This window comes from Anas acuta, chromosome 2, assembly GCF_963932015.1.
Source record: "Anas acuta chromosome 2, bAnaAcu1.1, whole genome shotgun sequence".
NCBI lineage: Eukaryota > Metazoa > Chordata > Aves > Anseriformes > Anatidae > Anas > Anas acuta.
The window spans coordinates 136090266-136117456 of NC_088980.1; the positions used below are offsets into that span (position 1 = coordinate 136090266).

The 27191-nt window shown below is 36.9% G+C and overlaps 1 protein-coding gene across 8 annotated transcripts in view; it reads left to right on the forward strand.

Annotated features, from left to right (window-relative positions):
• VPS13B (vacuolar protein sorting 13 homolog B) overlaps window positions 1–27191 on the forward strand; it is a 459168-nt gene that overhangs the window by 73273 nt on the left and 358704 nt on the right. For all 8 annotated transcript variants that reach the window (XM_068672350.1, XM_068672346.1, XM_068672349.1 and 5 more), the window contains 3 exons: window positions 2931–3125; window positions 4579–4703; window positions 23032–23216. In XM_068672350.1, coding sequence (XP_068528451.1) covers window positions 2931–3125; window positions 4579–4703; window positions 23032–23216 — 505 coding nt within the window. The remainder of the gene's footprint in view (window positions 1–2930; window positions 3126–4578; window positions 4704–23031; window positions 23217–27191) is intronic.

Sequence of the window (27191 nt, forward strand, 5' to 3'; positions counted from 1 at the left end):
ACTATAGGGATGAATCAGTGTTTTTTTAATCAATACTTACTGTTAACTTTACATCTGGCTGCAGAAGCAGAAAGGATAAGAAAAGAGACTGGAATTTAAAAATGAATCGAGTCAAATTTCTGTGAATTTTTGTTTGATATTAAACACTTCCAATGCATTTTTTATAAGGGGCTACTAACTGCATGTTGTCTGTCTTGCAGATGAGGTGTTTTGTTTATTTTAGTGGGATGTATGTTGTAGAAGTTCTCAGAAGTTGTTGTTACAACTAAAGCAGTGAGAGTTAGGCATTTATTTATCAAGTCCTTTTCTATGCTAAATATTCAACAATTGGCATTCAAATTGTGTTCCAGAATTAGTGAATATTTTTTGTATCAGCCTTTAACTGGTAATTCTTGTCTGAAATTGAGATAACATTTGTGTTCTACAGGTGTTGTCATTTATTCACCTAGTATACTTCAGGAATGTGTGTATTTTTCTTCAATTTAGACATGCTTATCTGTTCTGGCTGCAGTGAGCGAACTGGTGACAAAACTTACCTCTTGACGCATTAGGATACATACATACGCTTCTAATTTTAGAAAATGGGACCTTACCAGGTCTCTAATGGGAAGCATTGTTTCCTTTCAGCTTGGGATTTTGGTGCTTCTAGTCTAATGTGTACGGAAAGATAGCCATCTTACAGTGGGAAAATAGCCCCATTTCTGTTGTAGGTTTGAAGAAAACAAGTTCAATTCAAGTGATTTTTTTTGGTTACTATTTTTTATTTGAAGTTCCAATTTATATTTCCTGTGTGAAGGCAAGCCTGTTGAAAATAATAATTTCAACTTCTAGATTGAAACTGATACATGTATTGACCTAATGTCTTATTTTGAAGTTTAAAGAAATGAATCCAGAGTAATTTGAATTGGAAGAGCTGTCTGGAAAGTATCTCTAGGAGACCAATTGCTTAAAGCAAGTCCTGTTAGAGCAGGATGTTCCAGGGCTTGTCCAGCCAAGTGCCAGATAGCTCCAAGGATGAAGATTCCACAACAAGCTTTCCCGTGTACCTGCTTGGATGGGAGCAACTTGTGTTTCTTCTGTCTGTTGTAATTTCTCTCACAGTACACCTTTGACAAGAATCTGGCTCAGTCTTCTCTGTACCCTCCCAGTGTGCAGCTGTATAAAGCAGTGGGATCTCCGTTTCTTCATCTCCAGGCCAAACAACCCCAGTTATTTCAGTCTCTCCTGAGACAGAGCTCACGTGCTCCAGGGCCCCTGGTAGCCTTCCAGCGAGTTTTTGTTCCGTGCACGTCTTCCTTGTACTAGACGCAGTACTCCATTTCAATGGATACTATGAAAAATAGAGTTGGATGTGTAAAATTGCAATATTTATATTTTGGAGCTGCGTTTTTTTTTCCCTGAGACAGCTGGCATGATTGTGAACGTGTAGTATATGACCATGTAAAAGGTTAGATCAGCATGAGTTCAGTACGGTGAACTCTTCAGTACGGTGAACCGTTCAGTACTCTTTGGAGTGACAAAAAGTAAACATTTTATAGAATAAAATATTTTGACTTAGCATATTCTTGGGTTGACCTTGGCCAGCTGCCAGCTGCCCACCCAGCTGCTCTCTCACTCTCCCTCCTCAACAGGGCAGGGAAGGCAGATCGAGATAAAGAGGGAGAAGATCACTTTACCAAGTGCCATTATGAGCAAAACGAGGCTTGACTTGGGGAAAATTAAGTTAATTTATTGCCAATTAAAATAGATTTGGGTGGTGAGAAAGACAAAAATCAAAATAACACACCTCCCAGTGCCCACCCCACTCCTTTTTCTCCCTGGCTCACCTTCACTCCTTCGTTCCTGATGCTTCTGCCTCTTTCCCCTCACCTATGGGGAACGGGGGGTTTTGCTCAGTCCATAACAGTTCTCTACCACTCCTGCTTCCTCACACATTTCCCCAGCTCCATTGTAGGTCCATGCCATGGGCTGCAGTTCTTCAGAAAACATCTGCTCTGGCATAGGGTCCTCTGTGGGCTGCAGCAGGGACACCTACTGCAGAGTGGAGAAGAGAAAGCTCTGGGGAGACCTTATTGCAACCTTCCAGCAGGAAAGCTGGGGAGGGACTCTTTGTCAGGGAGTGGAGTGACACGACAAGGAGTAATGGCTTGAGACTGAACGAGGTTGGATTTGGATTAGATATAAGGAAAAAAATCTTCACTGTGAGGGTGGTAAGGCCCTGGCACAGGCTGCCCAGAGAAGCTGTGGCTGCCCCATCCCTGGAGGTGCTCAAGGCCAGGCTGGATGGGGCTTTGGGCAGCCTGGGCTGGTGGGAGGTGTCCCTGCCCATGGCAGGGGGCTGGAATCAGATGATCTTTAAGGTCCCTTCCAACCCAAACCATTTTGTGATTCTGTGCTTGCTCTGGTGCCTGCAGCACCCCCTCCCTGTCCTTCTTCTCCAGTGTTGCTGTTTTTGCTGCTGCTGCTAACTCTTTTTCTCCTCACTCCTCTCAGCTTGTGTGGTGTTTTTTGCCCTTTCTGAAGTACTTCTACACAGAGACACCACCAGCTTGGCTGCTGGCCTCAGCTGTGCTCTGTGGTGGTGCTGGCTGGAACCGCCTGTGTCCGGCATGGGGTGGCCCTGGCCTCTCCTCACAGAGGCCACCCCTGCAGCTGCCCTGCTGCCAACACCTGCGCACTGACGCTCAGTAGAATTACAGATGAAAATTTTACACATAAATGCTAAGTTTCTAACACAGAGGAAGAAGTTATTTTGAAAATATTTAAGGTTTCCTGTTATTTTTATCATAATGCTGTAGTAAGCAGTAAAGAATTTATTACACGTAGATTTGTTTGTGTGTGTATTTTGAGAGAAAAGATGTAAGAAATGTAAAAATGCATAAATAATAGAATATAAATGTAATAGTTGCATGCTTTTCCCCCTTCCATAGAACTTAAGTGGATTGCTAAATACTACAAGCTTCCAGCCCCTGCGGCCTTTACCTTCTGTGAGAATACTGGTGGATAAAATTAACCTGGAGCACTCCGTACCGATGTATGCTGAGCAACTGGTGCACATGGTCAGCAGCCTCAGCCAGCTGTCCGATAACCTTCTTCATTACTGTTACTCACACTGCTATCTGAAGGTAAAAGGAATCTCGAGATCTATTTCTTACTTCAGTATGCTGAGAAAATGTTAAAGCAAGTGTGGATAATCCTAAATGTTAACAGTTAAGTTTCTTGGAAGAATGGTTTCAACTTATCTAAAAGAACACACAGAGTAAATACATCTTGCAGAATATCATCATTTTGGATTGCTTCTTCAGAGTCGAGCTAAATGTTTTGTAACATGAACAGAGAATTTCACAAGGCAACAATACAGATGGAAACCCCAAGGTCTTTGTGGCAAGATAGAGTCAAAATAATTTGGAAGGAAACCTTTGTTATTTTAGGATAATGGTCATAGAATATGTAGATTACAGTGATTTACACTTACCAATTTGATAGGTTATAAAGAAAAATCATAGTTTTTTAGTTGTACTGATAGAGCAAAACCATTATAACGGAGTATGCAGACTACTGCCAAAATGTTCTCAGTTAAAGATCCATTATGAGAACAGTTCTTACTGCTAGGCTGAATGAATTTTAAGAAGCTTTGAAATTAAGTTGTCATCTGCTGAGATTATAGTAGAATGAGAAAGTGAAAAATAAAGAGGAGTTTTAAAATTGACCTCCAAGGCTTTTAGGATGAGCTTTGTGCTCTGGCAGTTTGAAAGGCTTTTGAGTGCTACTTAAATGTAAATATGTACTACTGTTAATTTTGCTAAAATTTTCAGTTAGCTCTTCACTTGTGTGCTGATATCTTAATAAATAAAAACCTTAATAATGAAATGTTACGGTGTATATAAATCACAAACACCATCCCAAAATTATGTGGCAGGCTTTCAGTTCTCTGGGTGACATGTTTACTCCCATCACATTGAATATGATTGGGATAACTATATTGCAATTCATCTATTTGTTTTTTCATTTTTTTTGGATTTCTTGTTCAAGAAGTTTTTAGCAACTGTTTGATCAGCATTTGCAAAATGTTGAGTACAATTTTGAGAGTTACAACTGTCCATTTTCCATACTGAACAGGGAAAATTCATAGAGTACAATTGTAATGAACCTGTCTTTAGATTCTCTTATTGAGAAGATAAATTGCAAAGCTTTTTTTCTTATTTCCTTAAATATCACTTCTTTAGGCCATTGTTGTAATGACAAAAAATGTTCTTTAAATGAAAGACAATGTGCAGTCTCCAGATTTACATGATATAGAATAATGCATTTTAACTGACAGTTTTTAAACAATTCAGCAGAGCATATTTAACACGATTTTTTGATCAAAGAAAGTATTTATTTATTCCTATTGGGATATTATTTTATTACTGGAGACAAGTAAGTCAGAACTTCTTGGTTATTTGGGCAAAAAGGAATAATCTAAAAAAATACCATATCGCTTACATTTTCAAAAGATGAATTTATATATTATGTTATAAAAATAATTTGAAATATTCTAATTGTGATAGTATATGCTGACCAGCTGATTTTTTTCAGGTATTTGGTTTTCAGGCAGCACTGACCTCTTTGGACAGTAAAGGGTTGTACTGCTTCCCTGTTCCAGTTATTCCCTCTTTCAGTACTGCTCTTTATGGCAAGCTGATCAAGTTTCCAAAATATTGGTGAGTATGAACGATGTATAGTGTATTTAAGTAATGTACTCAACTACTTCTGAGTTTATAATGAATGGTTTAAAAATTTCAAGCTCTGTATGTATATAGTTCCCTAAATTCCTCTTTGTCTCTTCTATCACATTCTACTGTTAAGTCTGTTGCCATTAATAATTTCTTCTGTAAGGATGCCTGTTAATCAGAAGTTCAGACCGTTGAGAGAAGAGGCTGTGAAAACTCTGTAGTAAATGGATTTCTTTTAGACCTTGCAGGAATCCTGTGAACCAATTTCCATTTTTCATTGGGTGGATACAAAAGCTAAAGTTACATAATGATGGAAAGTTTCATGGGTTTAACTGTCAGGTCTGTTTTAAACTCAACAAAGCTAAAAAATAAAGTAAAAAAAATCCCCTCCCCAAGAACTGTCTCTACTAGACAGTTATTTATGATTTTTGTTATGGTTTAAAGTATTTTTAGCATTGTGATCACTTATTAAGTTCTTAGTAGTAGTTCAGATTTTAAAAGCAAATATTTTCATTCTGAAAACAATTTTGCTTTACTATGAAATTACCTATATAAGATACCTTATTTTGTACTGTAATGACATGGAAATTCAGTATTTAAATTTATCTCTACAAATTAAATATTGTGATCATACATGTCAGTGTATAATAGCTCTTTTTGTTTTATTATCATTTATGAATTGTATTTATTAAAAATATTTTCAAGAAAATGCATTTTGCCAGTGTGTTGGACAAGTCATTACTGTTCTTTATTCCTCATTTTGAGCAGTAGCTGCCTCTAATACTTTATGACTAAATCCTTATGAGGAATCTTACATAAGATAACAGGCAAGCAGGGTAATCTGTTAAGTATTTTGGCTTCAAACATTCTGCATTGTGTTGCTGATTTGTCATAGTGATCTGTTTGTGAAAGCTTACTGGATTACTTAAAAGAAGAAGAAGAAAAAAAAAAGGACTACTAGTGAGTTTGTCCTTAGTTCTATATTGAGAATATATTAGGTTTTCTGTTACAAGCCTTGATAACATGCTTAAATATAAGAGGTTTTTAGCATAATCAGAACACCACCAGGTGGTAGCAGCCTAATTGACTTTCTCATATTTTCCATTAATAAATTGTAAGAGTACTAACCACTTCAAATGAATTGCTGTGTTGTTGTGGTGTTTTCCTGAAGTAAATAAATAAATAAACCAGGATAACCAATAATCAGCACTTAGTAATCAGAGCACCGTAGGACTCTGGTAGGATTGACAGCTGACAACTAACTGAAATTTAACGTTTAATTCTGGTTTGTGATTCTTATTAGTATAACACTGAAATAAATTTGCATTATGCAAACTTAGGTTTATGTAGTATACTGTGAGACCTGTGGGTAGTTGTGGAAAATTATTATTTTAGAGATGAAAAATGGGTGAAAAATACTTTGTCTGACAAGTTCATGGTATTGAAGTCCTGGTGCTTTCTTGTGAGTGCACGTGTGCTGTCTTTTGCATGTGCTTGCACTTACTGCACTCAGTGTCTTGCTCATGCTTGGTTTCCTGTGCTCTGTCACACACGCGCTGTTGTATGCTTGCCATCACTTTTTGTCTCATGGTCTCTCCCTCCCCACTCCCCCCATCACATTATGATGTGTGCCCAGCTGGAAAATGGAGTATGGTAGACTAAAAACAGGTAGACTCATAACATGGAAAAATAAAAACAGGCAGTAGTTGAAGGAGTGGGGGCAATGCTACTGCCTTAAAATAGCAAATAATCTATCAGCATTTATTAGAAGATCTTGTGAGACCACTGCTAGAGTATTTAAAAAAAAAAATAATTCATAGCAGCTTTCTCATTTTTCTTCTGTGACACGAGATGTTTCTAAAGGTTGTTTATTTATTAACAGTGTGAAATAATTATATAAAGTTAATTCATTCGAACAATTTATCTAAACTAAGCAACACCAATTTGCGGGTAATAAAGTAGAAAAACAAATGAGTACAGCAGCAGCCAGGTTAAATGAAGTGTAGTTTGAAGTGAATAAAACTCCAGATGAAATACATCAAATAGCACTTGAACTAAATCGAAATCAGCATGAAGACTGAGAGCTTCATTGAAGTCATGCAGTGAGTGAGAATTAGTCTGGTAGGATAACCTGGTAATGTCATTAAACTTAAATTCATTCCCCCCCCCCTCCCCAAATTATACCACCTGCTTTATTTGGATTTTTAGATTTCACATTCCAGAGTTTCTTAAAGTACACACATCTGATGCTACATGTGTTCTTCTATTTCTTGCTAGAAAATATATACCACAGACCATACCTTTTAAAAACAAAGACATTTTATGAACTGTTATGGAATCCCTCAGGTAGTATGTTTTGAGTTAGCAGTGAAAATCTCAACTTTATTTCTGACATAAATCAGTAGAATAGCTTTCTTTTCTAGTTTCAATATAATAATCTCAAAATGCATATTGTATATTAAATATTGTAGTAGTATTTATTTTTAAAAACTTTAGCTGATAAACATTGCTAACTTTCTAATAGATAAAATTTGAGCACCATCAACCCAGTAAATTTCATTAAACAACCATTAATGTAACAAAAGTGCTGTTTCATTTTATTTGCTAGATTGATGTCTGTTTTAATTTCAGTTAATACACTTTCTTCTTGTAAAAGAAATTTGCTCAAGCTCACTAGTTAACTAAGTCTTTGACATCCTTTAAATTGTTGTATACCTAATCTATTTTTATATTTAAGTAAAAACATCTGGTCTTTTGCTTTTGTCAAGCATAACAAGATGCAAAATACTATGTTAATGTCAATATTTTACAACTACTTTATGTAGTGTTGCATGCCAGATTGTAAAGCAGCTTTCAAAGCTTTCAGGAGGATGTCTAAAAACAACTGAGAATTAGCAGAATATGGTTAAAAGCCCAGAATGAATGACAAGAATGTTTATGGCCAAACAGAAATCTTGAGAGGAATTAGCTGATTTTTTTTCTTTCCTTTTGGCTACAATTACTGTAGTAACAGATGAGACAACTCAGGGTAGGACAGTTCAGTGTTACAACCCTCTGTCACTCATAAACTACTACTTTATTGTGCATTTAAAGAATTTTAATAACATTAAAGAATGTTGATTTTGAATAGCCTTTGTTTCTCTGATATCTGGATAAATTCTGAACTGTGTCATCCATATGTTTTATGAGCTAGAGATTGGTCCAGTTGTGTGTAAAAAAAAAAAAAAAATGATTTTTTTTTTGGGTTGGTATTCTCTATAATCCCTTCCAGTGACAAGCATTCTAGACTCTCATCATCCTTTATCAGTTCTGGGGAGGTTGTCACAGATGGAGACAGTGACAGCCTTTGAGATCCTGAAACGTGGTGGAGTAAAGATATGAATTGGGGTGACGTGATTTCTCTCAGCATCCTTTCCATTCAGTTATTTAGTCCAGTAGTTCATTTCAAAGGGTTCAGAGTGAGTCTCTTCTTTCCTATTTTGAGACCAGAGCAATAGCTGTTGGTTTTGGAGATTTGCTTAATTTGTTTTAAAAAAAACTAATATTAGGAGTGCTGAAAATATTTGCATGCAGTGAACACTATTACCCCTGGATAATGTATTCAAGTTAGGAGTTAATTACATCTTGAACAGGGAGCCACCTGAACAAACTCATTACGTGGATCTAGGACTTAGGAGCTTTCTTCAACGTTGAGAACCAGTTTAGATTTGTCCAGGCTCGAAGTGAGATAGAGCTAAATATGACCCACTGTAGCTGGTTTGAAGATTTTACTGTCTTCATATTTCTTCTTTTTCCTTCCATGTTTTTATTGAAGAGCTGTCCATTACTGACAAAAGCTGCAAGATTTGCTCTCTTGCTAAAAGTTGTATGCATCAAATGCTGGCCATCTCAGCTGCCAGAGATAACAATGTCACTTGTTTCACTTGTTAAAGCTAAGGATTAGTGTTGAGAGAGTTATTTTATTAATGTGTCCTCAAAATACTGAAAGACTGCAGAAATCTAGATACAGTGATCCTCATGCAGGATGTGTGTGTGTACACACTTTGTTTTTATGAAGCCTTAAGAACATTTATGTTAATGTAGCTGCTCTTAATATTTCAACACAGCTTTACCTGTGAAGGTAAATATTTACTATGTCTCCAGATTCTCTTACATCTGCATTAGATTGGCATGCTAGGTTATAACCTCCTTTGGGCTAACTATTATACCAGGACATTGATTAACATGCTTTGCCAACAGCCTGTTACATTTTGAGTTTTTTTTACTTAATTTCTAGCTTTTGTTTTGATTCTGTTGCTACATAGATGCCAAACGGATGTTTTGTACACATTTTATCTTAACTTCTTAAATTTATAACTTAATATTAACATTACAAAATACAAGAAGATTCTGAAGACCTTGTGTTACTGCTGCTTAGAGTACTGCTGAACCTTTGTTGCTGCAGAAGTGTTTTAATCTTTATATGGCTTTACTTCTGTTTGCCTCCCAGCAGGGCAAACATCCCTAGTTTAATCAAAGCCATGTAGTGGTGTGCCACACGACTGTTTTTAGCAGAATTCATCATCAGTAGACTCCTTACAGCATCCAGTAAGGGCATTACAAGCCTCAATGTAAGTTATGATTTGCATCTGCTCATGTGTGTCTTTTGGTCATCTTGAGAAACCTGTGTACTTTTAATGGTATCGCAATGAATTGACCAGAGCGAGAGCAATTCATGTTGATTCACCAGTAATGTGGTGGATGAAGATCTGGCTTGTTTAATGGTAAGAGGTTGTTAAGCAATGAAATTAGCTCCTGCTGTTGTGGCCTTTACCAGCAAGGTACTACTGTGATGACGATGGCACCTCTTAGGATTTGCTGCATGCTAAAGAGAGGACTAGAAGTGTATAAGGGGGGATCAGGTGAACTCTCATTGTTACAGAACTAATTGAAACCTTTTGGCAGGGCAAGTCCAGTGGACTAATGCTGCTTTGAACTAGAAATTTCAGTAGGTTTGGGAGCTGGAGGGTTGTGAGATGCAGCCATCGTGCAGTTCAGTGCAATTGTGTGCTAGTAAGAGGCAAGTGGACCTTGCTGGCAAGAAACACAGAGGCAGGTATCCAAAGACTGTGAACATTAGATCATAAATCCAGGAAGTTTTCCAATAAATTGACACTTGGGTCTTGAATTTGGCAGCCTGCTTTATTGACTAGTCACAGTAAATCAAGAGCAATGTCAATTTAGATTGAACGTGGATTATGTTTCACATGGGCAGTTGAGGGGCATGCTCAGTTCCTGGGTCAGAAGCAGAAACAGGTTGAAAACACATGAAACTCATTTCGTAGCATTCGGTTGTGACTATTAGTTATGTCAGTAATTGGATCTAACTGCCAGATGAAAATTCAGGGTATCCTTCGAAACGGAAAATCTCTGAGATTGCATGCCTGAACAGATGCCATCGGCGTATGGGACAGCGCAGACAGAGTCATGTGAGGCAGTCAGCACGTGTGAAAACCTGCTTGAATTGCTGAGATATGCCAGTGATATGGGCTGTGCAAGAGCTGACAGAAACAGGCATTCTCCTGGGTTCTGAAGAGGTGGTTGTGTCAAATTGCCTCAGATGTGAACAATCAGCCTAGGCGGTGCGCTGAGTTACTTCAGCTTTATGCCATCACCTAGAAAATGCATAAAAGACCCATAATAGGAAATCAGACTCTTTTTTGGTAGGTGTTTTCACTGTGGCTCTGCATCTTTGTTGGAGGAGTAGGTTATGAATACATCAGAGTTAATTGTGAGCAGCACTCTAGGGTGGTGAATAGTTTTGACAAGAGGATGATATTTCACTGATAACATCTCTTTCATTATAAAATCATAAGTAGGCTGTGCTGGTGTATGAGGATGAAGATGCTGAAGGAATTTTTGTTAATGCTGTGGAATCTTTTTTTAATCTTCACTGATATCAGTGTATCAAGGTTCAACACAAATGTTTTGTGGCGCTTTCAGCTGTGCTCTTCTGGAAAGACTTGTAGGCAGTTCCCAAGTCGGACCCTCTGTCCAGCAGGGGTTTTGCACTCTGCCACATGACTCGCAGCTTGATTACTGGGACTACAAATTAACTTCAGTTAGAAACCTCAAGTTTAACTTCTTTTTTTTAAAATCAAGTCCAGATCTAAAGTTACTGCTTCTCAGCAGATGTGGCAGACAGCATTCAGCAAATCTGTTAAAAGTGAACTTTTAATCAATGTAAATTGGAAGCAGTTGTATTTTTCAGTATCCTCTGTGAGGAGGAAAATCAGCCAAGCTGACTGCAAAGGTTGGTCATCTGTAGTGTTTCCAGTGTAATTATTTAGGCTAATTAATTGTCAAGGCTCTTCATTGAAAATAAATTAAGCCTATTAACTAATATCTGTCCAAGGAAAGTGATTGCACATGGTGAATACATTATCCTGGTTTTAGTAACCATTGCCAGCAGTATTTGCTGACGTTAGTTCTAAGAACAAGTTAAAGGAATGCAGTTAAAAATATGTAGGGTTTTCAGGGTTAGAGCTGCTTTTTGCTTTACTTGTGACACACAAGAGATGTAAAACTTCCTGTCACAGTGCTGAAGTGCTGTTCTGTAGAACTGATGCTGAAGAAAATTTGAACCCCTAAGATAAACTTTTTTTTTTTTGCTTATTGTATTTAGAAGTTGTTTCTTTTAGTGTTACCACCATCTGTAGAAAACTGATGAGGATTTTCAGTGATACTTGCTTTGAGTCTTTACCTGTGTCAACTCTAGCCTGTGTAGGTCCATCGGTAGCAATTCATTACGCACAGTGGTTGTCCTTTTTCCCCCCTAGAATTTTGCCTGCAATTTGATGCCTTTTTTTTCCCTCCTTTCATTGAGTGACGAAGAGAAATAAGATCTCTGAGGCTGTGTCTAAACTACTAAATAAAACATTCCAGTAAGCAGTGGCCTGTTGTGGCTCAGTTTGAGTCTACATACCTACCTATTGCTTCCTTCACTTACCCTCACAAAAAGGGGAAAAAATAAACAAAACTAAGAAAGATGAGGCCAGGCTTCAGACTGTGGAGAGCTTTTGGCATGGTTGGTTCCTTCAGCATTGCTTAGGCATTGTTTGAGAAAGTGTCAGCTGCCATGGCCCCGAACTATGGCAGGGAGCAAGCTAACAGGTAAATAGTATGTATGGTCACAGACCATTACTGATGGTGACACTTGGCCATGTTTGCTTGGCTAATAAAGATATAGCCTGCTGGAACTAAGGGCATGAGGCACAACTGTTGTGCCTTCTTGCTATCCAGACCTATTCAAATGTTGGTTATTACATAAATCTTTGAAGGAGTGTACCTTAGTGTTACTCCTTCCCCTTTCACTTTTTTCTTTGCAACTTCTTTTTAAGAAAATGACATGGGAATCGTTAGGGATGAAAGCACCATTTTAAGAAATTTGTACTTGTTCAATTCTGTAACTTGAAGAAAAAATTAGATAGACTTTTTCAAGCATTAAGACTTCTCATATAGTCCTTGTAGAATTACATTGCTGAAATGCTATTATTCACCTTGTGTACCAAATAACCCTCCTTCACACAAGTGCTGTTTATACACTTTTTTTCCTTATTGAATAAGCTGTATAGAATTGCCAATTTTATCTTTTTGCGGTTATCTTCATTATGATTATAGTTGGACATGCTGGACAAGCATGAGCATGTCCTTCTTCACCTCTGTAGAGCTTGCCTGGGATGGTAGGCTTCAGTTCTGCCTGGAGTAAGGTACCTGAAAATCCCAAGTTTTAAATTATGTACCTATTTTTGTAGGCATGTTAATGTGGCAGGCTCAGATCAATTTGATAACCATGATAATCTGAATTTTTATCCATTAGAAATCATTTACAATGTGTGTTTTTAAGAAAAATCGAAGGGATTTAAAAGTAAATTTTTACTTATTTTTGTTTGCTGATATTTTACTTGCATTTATTTTAAGTTTAATGACTAAATATGTCAGTAGAAGGAAATATGTTTGGTAAGCATGATTAGAATATTCCTTTGATACTCAGTGCTGTCAATGGCTTAGTGGCTTGCTTTGGAAGTAAGTGTACTCACCTTTTCTTTTAGATTTGGCTGTGCACATACATGACAGCAAGAAACCGTTTCTCTGATGCTGTGTTTTATTGGCAGCATCTTTTCTTCAGCATGAGTGTACGTGATTATTTTGGTGGTCTTAACTCATGACATAGACCTGAGACTTTCAGAGTGGATTGAACAAAACTAAATGCATAAAAAAACCTACGTCCATAGAATCTGCTTCCAAGTTTATCTTGCTTTTGAGAGGGCATAATGTATAGTCAATTCTGGAATCAGTGCATGAGATTGTACTTCACAGACTACAACTACTGTTAAATCTAAATCTTCTTAGTATTATGCATTTACTGAGATTTAACATAACAAGCTAATGTTTTGCTTTAAATAGCTTCTGAAATACTTAATAATTCTTTTGAGGTTACTAATTAATGAGCCTACAATATAATTGAAATACCCTTTATACTCCTTCTGCTGTTGATGCACTATTTATATGTGGGGCATTAACACACCTTGTTCATCCCTTTTCTGGTAATGGAAAAAACAAAACACCCCTTCTGCCTTCCAGCAACTTCCTTTTGTTGCCGTATCTTTTATTTTAAAGGAAATTAGAAGTGGCTATGGGTTACTTGCAGGCAAAGAAGAGTAGAGTTAGGTGCATTTGTTTGTCTTTAGAGATTCAGAGGAGTTCAGTAGCTGCCTGTGAATACAGGAATATGACTGCTTCTTCCAGCCTTGTGTACTTTCTGGCATCTCCATTCAATGCAATATTTTGAAGCCTTTTGTTATAGCTAATGTGGACGTGTACCTTCTGACCTCTCTGACCTTCACGATCTAACTATAAAAAATTTGCCAGAATTTCAAGCAGCCCTTTGTCTCTCACTGTGAACACATCTTTTACCACCAAAAGATCATTGATATGCAACAAAATAAGCAATATGCAGAAGTGTTTAGCAGAAGAAATTCACAGAAAATCCAGCTTATGTCTTTGGACAAAGTTTCTAATTTAGGTCAGTTCTTAGTGCTTACTTGAAGTTGGTGTTCTGCTTGACTCTTTGGCAGGGAATTGAAAACTGTGTTAATTTCCAAGATCTTTAGACTTTTCAGAGTGGAAACAAAAAGGTACTTTTGTGCTTCTCTCAGAGAGCTGTGGACCAGCTTTTAACAACTTTGCAACTGTTAATCTTCAAGAAAATATCTAACTAGGCAAAGTTACCTAGATTTGGTCACATTTTTGCCAGTTTCAACCAATTTTCATATGGCTACTTAGAGGTGAATTAAGACATTCTAGAATGGTGTATGTGAGAAATTTGCAAAGGAGGGGAGATAAGGGATATGTGTGTGTTAGCATCTGTGGGAGGTTACACTTGAGCATTTTCCTTATGTTCTTCTTCCCATCTTCTGGGCATTCTATTAGAAATACTCAAATGATGTTTCTCTTCCTTTGTATTTTCTGTCTTTTAGAAGTCTTTAATTTTTTTTTGGTGTCTTCATCCTTGTTCCTTCATCCAAAATCTGTTAAGCTCCCCTGATTATTTTTCTTTTCTTCCTATCCTGTGAAACCTGAGAGGAGAATATAAAACTGTGGCCCTTTTTGTGTCTCTTTCCTTCTTACCATTCTTACCATTTCCACCAGGATTAGGAGGATGCTAAATTACCTAGACAGTTTTTTTGTGAGACAGCGAAGTCTGTGGATCTGTCCTTGTGACTGCTCCTGCTCAAAGCAGTTTCTCACCCTTGCTCCCCAGAAAGAGGCTACTTTTCAATCCTTTCTGCTTCCCTTCCTCCATCTCAGCTCTCACAAGCCACTGTTCCTAGCTTGCAAGACTTGCTTTTGTCCTTACTCGAGGAGATGTCTTCAGGTGAGAAGAAAACAAAGCCTCTGTTCCCCATATCTGCATTCTTGAGAAATCCTCATAGCTGCATCCTTTGGAGAAGGATCAGATTTATGGGGTAGCCACTTTTCTTCCGCATAATGTAGGACTCTGCACTACAGTTTTTCTGGTGTTTCCAGACTACAGGGTAGTGTCATAGCTCTGGTCATCTGTGCTCTGGCAGATGGGAATGTCTTCCCCATAGATAGAGCCCATGAGCTGGGGCGTATTTCAGGTTATTTCTGTTAAGTAATATATATGTAATCTTTAAACACGTATGATAATTTCCAAAAAAAAAAAAATGTAAGAAATAGAAAAGGTGGAAGTTGCACGCAACTTTGGGGTAGAATGAGTCTGAAATTTGAAATCATAAATAGACTGGAATGGACTAAGAATTCAATGTCTCTACCTTTCGAAATAAATTGGTTAGGAGGTAACTAATTTGTATTTGAGCTGCCAAATTTTGCAGCTTCCATAGAAATAGGAAAGGTAATTTGACTTAAAAACAAAATGGGGAGTGCAATTTCAAAAGACCATATTGGATAAAAATCTAAATATTAAAAAATAATAAATTATTTGTGTTGATAGTAATTTAGTGTTATTAAAATATCCTGTACATGACTGTGGGACTCTGTTATTAGCTGCTGAATTGAGTGTGTGAATTTCCCCCAGGTTGGAGGGGATGCTTTCGGTGAGAGCTAGTGCTTTTAATTCTGGCAGCATGAAAGGAAGATGGACGTCACAGCTCTTCTCAGGGCAGCCACAGTCACGACTCTTCCTCTCCTGATAACGCCAATTTCAGCAGAGATCTCCGTGTCAGACGGCAGCAGCTTTCGTGTCTCGCTCCTGCTCTGTGCCTTCGTGTCCTGCCGATGACTCTGTCAATGCAGTTCTCCTCAGTGAGCACCAACATGTTTCTGAGCCCTCCTGGCTCCCTGTTTTACCTGCTAATGGCAACCAAATGGCTCCGTGTGGCAGCTTTAGAGGATTGATTTAAAGGCTGTTGCTGCTGCTTCTGGGAGTGTGTGGAGAGGGAAGGAGGAGAGGAAAAGGGAGGGGGAGAGGCTTTGTGTCTGGATAGTAAAGTAGGCTACTTTATGGGACGGCAGCTCCCCAAGCTCTGTTCCACCCCTGTGGCTGCTGAGGTTGGATTACACTACAGTATCTAAAGCAATGATACTTGATTTACAAATGCTACAGAAAAAGCAACGCCCTCTTATTTCTTTCTCTTTATAAAAACAAATCTTTGCTCTTTGGAGATTTATGGACAGTAGCAATTTTTACTTTTACCTTGCTCCCACTGGTTGTTTTGTTGGTCTTGGTCATTTACAGTTGTTCAGCTGCAGCATCTCCAAATTCCTGTGGATTTCCATCCCCTGCATCTTCCCCAGGAAACTATCGCTTACCAGCAGCCTAGTGCTCCTCAAAAGAAACCAGGCATACCTCAAATAGTAGATGTGAAAGTGCTCAGTGTCCAGTTCCTTCTGTGCCACCTTCATAAAGCCAGTGGTTTCATATAGGAAGTCCCTGCTTCTTTTCAGATTTCTTAATCTTTTTTAGTATTATTTGATCTTTTGTCATAGTTGTGAATGCCAAATTTCTCCTAGTCCTTACATTTGCATCTACTTGGACATAATGCAGCTAAATGTCATATCCCTTCTCTTTTCCCCATTAATAATCACAATAAATGACAATAAGATTTCTAGACTAAAAAACAAACAAAAAAAAAAGCAGACCTTGCAGAAGTAAAGGAAGAACAGATAGCTAACAAGAGAGTAAAGAAAAGATGGTCATCAATCACATTCTGTAAGGTAAGTTTCTTATCCCTTGTTTTCTCATTTCCCCCAGACACCTTGGCGAATTGTGAAGATACAACTCTTCAAAGGTATAATTTTATGCACGAGATTCAGTTGGTGGCTGTTGTGTGTAAAGCTAATCATATATATATTAAGGACTAGACAAGGCTGAGTAATTGTATTGTAATCTACTTAGAGCAGAGAATTTGGAATTTTTATTTTGGAATATTATTTTTTATTATTTTTGGAATATTTTCATTATTTTAATAATAAAATATTTTTATTATATTTTTATTATTTTTGGAATATTAATTTTTATTTTGGAATATTGAAGTTTTTGTATATCGATTTAATGATTCTACACAGAGAGAAATATGAACTAGTGATTAGAAAAAGTTTTTTTCAAAGGAGGAAATAACAGTTAGTGGCTGACTTCCACTTGCAATTTGGTGAGAGTGCAGATCCTTGATATCTGTCCCAGTGATGAGCAAAGCCAGGAAGCTGAATTTGGTCTGAACTTCCTAAATATGGTTTTGTAATGCAGCTGCGGGTTTAATGAGTTCCTGCATTACAGGTTCAGCAGCTGCCTTTGTTTATAACCTGTTCATAAATACGACTGAAAACCCAACCCTTTTTTAGGTTTTCCCTTGTTCAACAAGTTTCCCTTGTCAATGAGGGTTTTAGTTCAAATGTGTTGCATTTTGGGGCATGTTGCCTATGACTGAACTCTTTGTGGAGGTAGACTGCTTTCTTGCTTTCTCTCTCAAACTTTTATTCCAGTGGATAGAAAGACTCATCTGGCGCTTGGTGTGGCTGCATTCAAACCTAGAAAACCTAAGAATTTCCTGTCCTCACATTCCAGGTGTTTATTTTTTCTTACTGCCTTCAGTGTTTTCTCCTGATGTCTCACAGTAGATGTTGTGACAGCAACCATCCCACCAAGGTCACTGCTTCTCGCTTCCTGGTTGCTTCACAAACCAGTGGTATTATTCTCGTGTATTGATCATCGTTTTTAATGTCTGGTTGTAACAAAACAACCTAAATGATGTGAAAGTGAACCAAGGTTATAGTTCCTTGGTTAGGGAGGTTACAGTTCCTAACATGCATGTCCAGATTCTTGCATTTTTTTTTTTTTTTGCTTTGGATTTGTTTCGGCAAGGTTTCTTCCTTTTTAGATATTTATTTGATATTAATAATCACTTTTGATCTTGTAATCATTTATTTTCAATTTGCTGAACAATTCCCTTTTTCTATTAAAACTTCCACTGCGTTGAGAACTGAGAACAAAAATTTTCTAGTCACTTCCTAAGATATATTTAAGTTTGGACTTTACCTGTTTTATTTTCCCAGTTGTTTGAAGGAAATCTGTTTTTCTGAAGCTCTTGTATAAATTAACACTTGACAAAGATTTTTTCATCGTTGACAATTTCAGTTCCAGAACTGATGCTAACCAAATGAAAAGCTACACAATAATCAGCTTAGAAATGATCGTATTGTTCCCTTCTAAACCCAGATCTGAAGTTTGTGGGAAGAAAAAAATCATTAAAAAAAAAGTTGATAAATGTCCAAGTTCATTGTTGTCTCCCTTGCAATAAATTGTATGTTTAGCAGTATTTCGTACAAATAAGAGAACAAAGATAACTGCAGCTGTCTCACCTGCATAAGAGATGATTTAAGAGTTCAGGCATCCTTTAGTGAAATCTATAGAAGAGCAGAAGAGCTGTCAAAGGCACAAGTCTTGGAGATGTTTCTGGAATTAAGTGTTCCAAAGTAAGTTTAATTATTTTGTGGTAGTAAGACTTGGTTCTCTAGCACAAATAACTCTGTGTTGCTGTCTTTAAGACCAAAACCTGTGGCAGTGTATGTGGCTGTGTGATATGACATATGATAACAGTGACATAATTGTGCATTAAAAATAAATCAGTTCATAACTGTAGTGGTTAAATTCCTTTCCCTTCTTCTTCTACCTTCATGCTGCCTTCAGAGTTTTGATATTTGTTGTTTGCCTTACCTAATAGCAACTACTTAAATGATGTGAAGTGAAAGGATCAAAATGGTCCTTTTTTTTTTTTTTTTTAAACTTGATGTAAAGGATCAGATTAAGTAGGAATACGTATTTGGTGTATATGTGTAGGTAAAACCTTTGTTCCTGTCAAGTATAAAGCCAGCATACATCATATTCTGTTCGCAGAGGAGGAAAGGTGTACAAATGCTGGGTGAAGTTATTTAGGCATTTAAATTGCATTCAGGTTCTTCTAAGGCACAGTTGCTGGGTTCTAGTAGCAGGTTACTGGCTTTGTTATTTTGGAAAAAATGAACTAATAGTTTTTTACTGTACAGGATATGAGTAATAACAAAAATTAAATTTTTGGAAACATTTTGCAGGTTCCAGCTTTGCAGTTAGGGACTCTATATAAACCTCTGGAGCCAGCTGTTCACCGCTATATTCTTTCAATCATTCTGAGGTGTTGATTTTAAAAGAATGAGTTGCTGTTCCTGAAGTCTACAAACTGAAAATATTTCATAGCAGGCCTGTGAACTTAACATGGATTGGTTATATTGGTGCCTGTGCGTGGTGTATAATAAGGACCAATTCATGTTTTCATTCAAAAATAGCGAAGAAAACTATTTTCTTTAATGGTACGCCAGATTTATCCAAATATTTCAGCAAGTCTGTATTACAGTTTGTCAGCAAACCGGGTACAACCAAAGTGTATTTAGAAATCATTTAATTAGGACAGATTCATTTTCACTCCATGCCACTACACAGCAAGACTTGCTTGTTCATATTTCCTTAAATTTATTCTGGAATTTGTCCAAGCTGAGCTTTAATGAGTAGTCTATCCCGCTAGTTACATTAGGATTTATTTTCCCCTAGAGAAGAGTGTTTGAATTGGTAGTTTTTTAACCTGTTCAGTTAAATGAACATATGTTCAGGACTGCATCTTAACTCTTGAGTGTAAGGGTTTGAGAAATAATTATTTGTATTGTTGTTACAATTTTACAGTGCAGTTGAAGGGGTGGTTTTAGAATCCAACTGGGTCACAACTGTTTTAGGGTGGTGATGAGTTTTGATATGAAGTCACATTCAGTTGCTTAATACACATTTAATGATACAGGACCGAAATATAGATCTGACTTGGTTTACTGAAAAAAAATATAAATAACTATTTTCATTTATTGCTTGAATATATCTTTTGGGCCATAAAATATGGTTAAATTTAGCTCAGTACCTTATTAATGAGCGATTTTCTGTATTAACAGGTGCAGTTTGGTAGCAAGCTTGTATTTTAAGTTCTTTTAAATGCATTATTTGTGTTTCAAAACTATTATAATAAATCCTGAATTATAAATGCACTTTCATCACTAGCCAGCTCTAGTTAAAATTTCCTTAAGCAACATTTGCTGCACACATGGTACAATACCTACCCCCTCCCCACACCTTTATGGACTTGATTTTTTTTCTGTAAAAAAAGGATTTATTTTCTTCAACTTCCTATCCTATAAAGTCATCTGAAAAAGCACAGTCCAGTGTATTCCTCTGGGATTGTTAAAATACAATATGCTTAGAATTTGCATATTATTTCAAAGAAAATATTTCATAGGCTGATATTACCCATAAGGGGATATTTTATGTGAAACTTCTAAGTTTCGTGTAGTTCAGTACAGTAGCTGTAATATGTATTAAATGAATAGCCCAACTTTTAAAGCAAAATCTTTTCCACTGCTGCATTGTATGCTACTGTTGTGACAGCTTTTCACAGGACTCTGTAGTACGTGAGTTTGTTAATACAAATGTGTTATTTTAATGGAATAATTGTGTAGTTGTGATTGTCCTGAATATTGTTGAAAAAGTTTTTTTCTTCATTTTAAATTTTACAGTAGGGAACCTGTTTTTTGAAATCTTTTTCTGACATATTTAATTTTAATCCTGTTTATATATATATATATATGTGTGTGTGTGTGTATATATATATATATACACAGAAATGAGGAGAAAAGGTAGAAAATATCACTTATTAATGACAAAAAGGAAAAGAAGAAGTTACAGTGCACCTCTGCAATGAGAAAAATAGTAGGAAATCACAGTAAATGGCTTGATAAAAGCAATGTTAGGAAGCGTTCAGATTGATGTCACAACACATGACATTTCTTTTGATATATTTGCAAAAAGCTTTACTAACACGCATATCTCATTTTCAGGATTTCTACATAAGAATGCTATGTAAGAGTAAATAAAGAGTAAAGGACTACACCAGAGTTAATAATTTTACTTGTATAATCTCGAGTTTTAAAATAATTTTTTATTTATTGGGTACATAGCATTTTGTTCTGCAGGGAAGGATTATCCCAAGTACAGAGTCACTTTGTGTACTCCTTTCTGCATGCACTCCATTACTTGTGCACACCTTTTCTGCTTAAATTGAAAAGCTGACAAAGCTGACAGCACAATTATCGTTAGCTCCAAATGAGTCACACCTCAGAGGCAGTTCTACTGCTGTGTTTTTTCCTTCCCTTTCCTCTCAATGTTTTTGAGATGGACTACCGTGATTCCAGGCTTTTATAAGGCTGAATAACCTTGGTCTAACAAATGCTGATTACTTTTACAGAAGGCTACAAAATGCTTTTTTTTTTTTTTTTTTTGGGGGGGGGGGGTCTTCTGTCTGTAGTTGCATCCATTTTCTGAGGATCTTTCATGGGTGTCTTCTGTCATAAGAATCAGCTTTTCATTTCTTCCTTTGTTTTTAGCATGGCACAACGGAATTAGCTGTTGCAGATGGGCTTCATCTATCAAACTTTGATCTGTGCTGCAGACATATACAGCTAAGATAATTATCATTTTCTTCCCACTCCCTACAAAGGGAGATTTAGTGACCAGTAGAGAGCAATTCATATAATCCTCAGGTCTGGAATAATTAGATCTGTGTTGCCTGTAAGTCCTTCCTTGTGTTTTCTTTCCTTTTACCTTAAGTCTAGACAGCCATCTTACATGGATGTTTATTTATACTGTAGGTGTGTAAAGCTTGATGAGATTAATTCCTCTTGTTTGAGATAAAAAAGATTTTCAGTTGGCTGTTTGCTGGTGTTCAAAAGGAATTGAGGGAGATCTGCCTGTGACTTAAGGTGAATGCTTGTTTGTGCAAGCCCAGATTTAGAGTGATGATGTTACCTGTGACTGTACCACTGTGTCAGTATGGTAGTTGATACAAACCTTCTGATGTTTACGGTGCTGGTTTACAAGGCATTTTTCATTCATCGTGCAGATATTTGTAGCTTCTGGGCCAGAAGTGTTAGCAAGGAAGGTACTCTGCTATTCTACTTCTTCATCTAGATGATGATGGTGATGAATCTGAGAAGTGGTGGTGTGTTTTTTTCCTTCACAGCTTTCTTGGAGAAGTTTGTGCCCAGGGCCTCCTGTCCTGGCACTGGGCACCACTGCACTCAGCCTGGCTCCGTCCTCCCTGCACCCTTCCCTCAGGGATGTACAGACAGTGATGAGATCCCCTGGGCCTCCTCTTCTCCAGGCTGAGCAGTCCCAGCTCTCTCAGCCTCTTCTCATATAAGAGATGCTCAAGTACCTTAAATTAAATCTAATATACTACAAAGGGTTCTAAAAAGTACACCCAGTATATTTAAAGGGTCTGTCCTATAGTGCAGTTATGTAGACGAACTTATCTATGTGCAAGAGGTTATATGCTGGGGGCAGCAGGGAAAATTCTGCTGAAACAGAGTACATCTCGGTGATGGAGCAGGAGGTGATTAGGTCAAAGATGATAATGTTGTAAATATGCTGCAAGAAAACGCTCCAGAGTGGAAATGAAAAACTGCTGTGTTTTTTGTTGAATGTAGCAAGTCAATCTATTGCTTAATTTTAGGTACTAGAATATTACTAGTATAATATATAATAGACATATTAGGAAGAGAAAGTAATTTAGTGACTTTGTGATAGTTGTTGTAGAGCCCTCTTGTTGATACTGGACTAGATGCAGAATTCATTTCCAAACAGAATGCCTTGCCCTGTCATCCCAATATCCCTAACTTCCCACCAGATTATAAAGCATTGAAAAACATTAGTACCTATTTGTAATCTCTTAATGAGCGTACAGAACTCTTTTTTTTTTTTTTTTTTTGAATTGTATTTAGTTGTGTGGATATTGCCTATATGGGTTTTTGGATCACTAGTTATATTTCATTTTGTTTACTGATTCACAGTAAGCTTTAAAATATTTTCAGGGAAAAAAAAATTGAACAGATTTATTCTCTGGTTTTAGTAATTGCACAACTTTGTCACTTTTATTTTGGTGACTTGCTTTTATTTATATGTGTTAAAACCAAGAGATAATTAAAAAATATTTGATATTCTCTCCTATTTTATAGGAAGATGTAAAGTTGAAGAACGTAACAGAATTCCTACGTGGGGTGAATTTCAATATAAGTAGAATCAGCTCTTATGAGAAGAAATTTTAACAGGCACACAGCTCCATCCTTATAGGCTAACTGCTGGCAGTCTGCTGTTCTATGACTTGTTTTTTGAATTGTTATTCACCAAAGCAATGATTTCTCTTTTTTTTTCCTTAATGTTTTGAAACAGGAACAAGCGAGCTCACGTCCCACTAACAGAATGCATATTTGAGCTTCCGAACTTGACAGTTCAAGCAACTAGAGCCCAAACCCTTCTGCTCCAAACTATTTATCAGAGCTGGTGTCATCCCATTGGAAGTGTCAGTTCTGTGGTGGTAAACGAAGCTTTACTGAATGAGGTTTTCCAGTATTCAGGTAAATTTGTGATGTTTTTGGTTAAGTATGTTAGATTAATACCCTTACTGTGCTACAGTGCGCTGCTAGTGAATGCGCATAGAACTATATCCTTTAAATCCAGGTTTTTACGTAGAGTAGTTAACAGACAAAATGTTTTTTGTATGTATATGGGTATTTATAGCTTATGCTTAGAAACCAGGATGTAAGCTAAGCCACCAAGCTTCACTCCTTGGCACCAAATTCTGGATGCATTTAATTTTCCCATACAGGATAATTTTTCCATACTTCGCTCATCTGAAACATCCACCCCTTGCTACCTTATATGGTGTCGTGTTGTAACTTAAGATCATTCAGAGGTGAAGCTGTTGGATGAAATAAATACCGGATTATTAAGGGATTTATTAATCAGTGGCATACAGAGGTTGATTTTTTTAAAGGGCTGCATATGTTTCTCATCTAGTTTCATAAATAAATGTTTCTGTTGTGAAACTGCTGAAGATAGCAGGTCTCAGATGTGATAATGTAAATAATGAGGCTGGCTACCTGTCATGCTTTAGCAAAACATCTAGGAATTTTAGGAAGAAATTAAGGATTTATTTAGCTAGAATATTGATAAAATGCTGAGGTTGTCACCAACATACATGATCTGAATGCTTTACTTTTCTGAATCTTGATGTTGATTAGCTACCTCATAAATAAGTTAAGACTACTTCAATTGACTACGTACAATATTTTTATGACTATGGTCACTGTAGTATGGATGAGTACTTGTTCACTGTATTGAATGCTGGCACATTCTTCTTCCCTCTTCTCGCTTGAGAATGAATGAACAAATGTGTTTGTTTTGCCTAAAGTTAGGAAACAAATCAAATTTGCTTTTCTTGTTTTCTGTGTTCCGTATACAAAGCTATTTCATTAGTGTAGATTATTAATTTAAATATTGCTTATGGGATTTAATCCAAGATTATTTAACAGTACTAGCAGTAAAGGATTTATGAAAGGAGCCAGGAAAATGCTAATAAAGGGTTTCATATTTTGAAACCAGGCAGGGCTCTTATATTTAGATATCATTATTATATTATGCCACTCTGGGGGGCAGAAAAAAGGTGTAAACCAGTGAAAGTAGTAAAAGTGTGCCAAGCCTCTCATTCTAGAGAAATCCTTCTGATTTTGTCTGTGTGACCTTCTAGGAGAGTGGCTCATGGAAGCTGCAGGTAGGCAGTAAGTAGCATTGAATTCCTTGTTTGTTCAGGGCTGAATAGAATGGAGACGCAAAATTGGGAGGAAATTCCCAGATAAGAATTTTAAAGTTTATAGCTTCTTAACAGAAGATGTTTGATTTTTAGATAGGTCGTCTTGCTGTCTGTTGGGACAGTTTGTTTCTTAAAACGGTATTTTGCCTCTTAGAATTGTTTCTGATACTGTCAAGACTTTAAATAAGCTTTTAAAATGTTCTACATTTGATATTAAACTGTGTTCCAGCGTTGTTCTTTTCTTTTTTCTTTTTTAAAGAAAAGTAATTCCAAAACTGCAAACGATGAGGAAAATCTTAATTTTTAATTATGAGGTTAAAAAAGAAGACTAAAGTCAAAAAGACTGTAATGCTAATGTATATGTTCTGTTTTGTTTCATGGAGTCAAACAGCATATGAACTGGCGTCCTCTACTTCATTATGGGGTTTCCCAAACCCACAAGAAGTTGGGTATTGCATCATCTAGCCTAGTCACTTATTTTGGCCAGTATCTGGCCACTAGTCAGATGTGTATTGAGGATCACAGACACATGACAAATGTAGTTGATTGTTCTGATATTTGCTTATGGAAATCATACCATCAACTGATCAGATTTATTGTTGGAACCTTTCACTGCTAAACATTCATAGTAACAGATTTTGACCAGCTTACTGGGGGGACCACTCTTCAAGTGCATAAGGTCATCCCCAAGAAGATAATGTATTTTTAACTTATATTTCATTGCAGGCTAGGATAATTCAGACCCGGTATTGTGACCAAACATGTAACAAAAATAGCTGAGATCTTTTGGCATCTCTATCATTACCTGCTTTTGTGAATGTGCTAAAGGAATGACTCAGAAATAGTAAATCATGACTTGAGGCAGAATGGTAGGTTAGACTACCTCTAGAAGAATTTCTCAGTCCTATTTTTCTGTTTCAGTCATTCTTTTTTTTCCTTAAGTTTAATCTGTTTTTCTAATGCAAAATAACTGCAGTATTTTCAGTTGTGGAACTCTTGGAGTAACTGTTAATAAGAAGTCTTAGTAAGAAGTGTTTATTTTTTTCTACTTTCCCCAAAGTCTTATTGATTCTTATTCCTTGTTTCTGTGGTCACCTAAGGATGAGTTGGTGAGGTTTTATTTTCAAGTACCAATACTTCTGAAGGGAGTAGGTTTAAAATCTGCTCCAGAGAAATGTGAAAATACAAATGTGAAATTTGATTGCTTAGATGTTCCTACGGTTTGCACAGTTCTGCTGTTCCCTTACCTAATGTTTCATTCCTTCAGTTCGATGGACAGTAATACAGCCATGCTAACAAATATGTTTGCAGAACAGAAATCTGGAGCACGAATTCTAAGTACTTAAAATAAAGCAAATGGACAGTACATTATACATGCACTTGTTTTGATCTTGCTTATGGCTTAGTGGTTGACCTGATAAATTGTATACTTCTGTATTTCTTGTTCTCACTAAGTAAAGAATTCAAGTTGTGAATCCAAGACTACGAAATGACTGACTACCTTTTTGCCCTAACTCTTGGCTTGCTCATTCTGAAAGCTCCTGGTCCAACCAGTATTACCATCATATCATAGAATGGTTTGGGTTGGAAGGGACCTTAAAGATCATCTGATTGCTGTCCTTTTTTAGTTTAAAGCCATTTCCCCTTGTCCTATCACTACACTCACTGCCAGAGTCCTTCCCCAGCTTTCCTGTAGGTCCCCTTTAGGTACTGGAAGGCTGTAGTGAGGTCTCTCCAGGCTGAGCAATTCCAGCGCCTTCAGCCTGTCTTCACAGGAGAGGGATTTCAGCCCTCTGAGCATCTTTTTGGCCCTCCTCTGGACTCATTCTAGATGGTCCACATCCTTGTGCTGGGGGTCTCAGAGCTGAGGTTCAAAAAGGGAGCTCTGCACTTGGTATTCCCAGAAACATAGGAGCAGAATTTATACGTACTGTCTGGGATTCAGTCCTAGGTAGCTTCAGAGATATTTTCTGCTCTGAAACTTCCTTCAAACTAGTTTAGGCCGAAAGTGATGTAGTGGTTCAGAACAGACTCTCAAGGTGTTTCTTGTATAAACTCTTATTATGAGTAGGTTCAAGAAATACCAGGAGGAGAAAATGTCTCAAAGATTAACACTCTTATCTCCCCCACCTTTCAGTCTCCCTCTGTTCTCCAAAGCCTTTTGTCTACCAGGAGAAAGACATCTTCCTGAAGTATTTTGCAGTTGTTGGTTAGTAGACTTGCTGCCTCTATCAGATAGTCTGAGTTTTTTTTTTATTAACTCATCCAGAGGAAAGGTGGCTGAAAAAATAAGTTTTGAAATCTCAAAAGCAAATCGTGTGTGTTTTGGTTTCTTACAGAATTTAAGAATGAGGTGACTGTGATACTAAAAATTTGTGTTGACCACACGTTAGTAACGTATGTTATGTTAAAACTACCAATAAAAAGATAAACGCTGTACTGTCACTGCCAGCCTGAGCTCAGAATGTGTGGAGAACAGCTAAATATGAGTATTTCAAGAAGGGTATGTGGTTTTTATATTAAAGATTACTGTAATGCTACTCTTTGTTTAAATGTTGTGCCTTACTTACCTTGATAATAATTCGGCAAAAAACAGATTTTTGATTACATATGATTTGAAATCTATAGGTATTGGTAACTATTTAGTGGATTTTAGTCGTCAGCCCAGACATAGCTCTTCAGAGATTTATTTTTTGTTTTCCCAAGTTATTTTTATAACACTTGATGTATATAAACACAA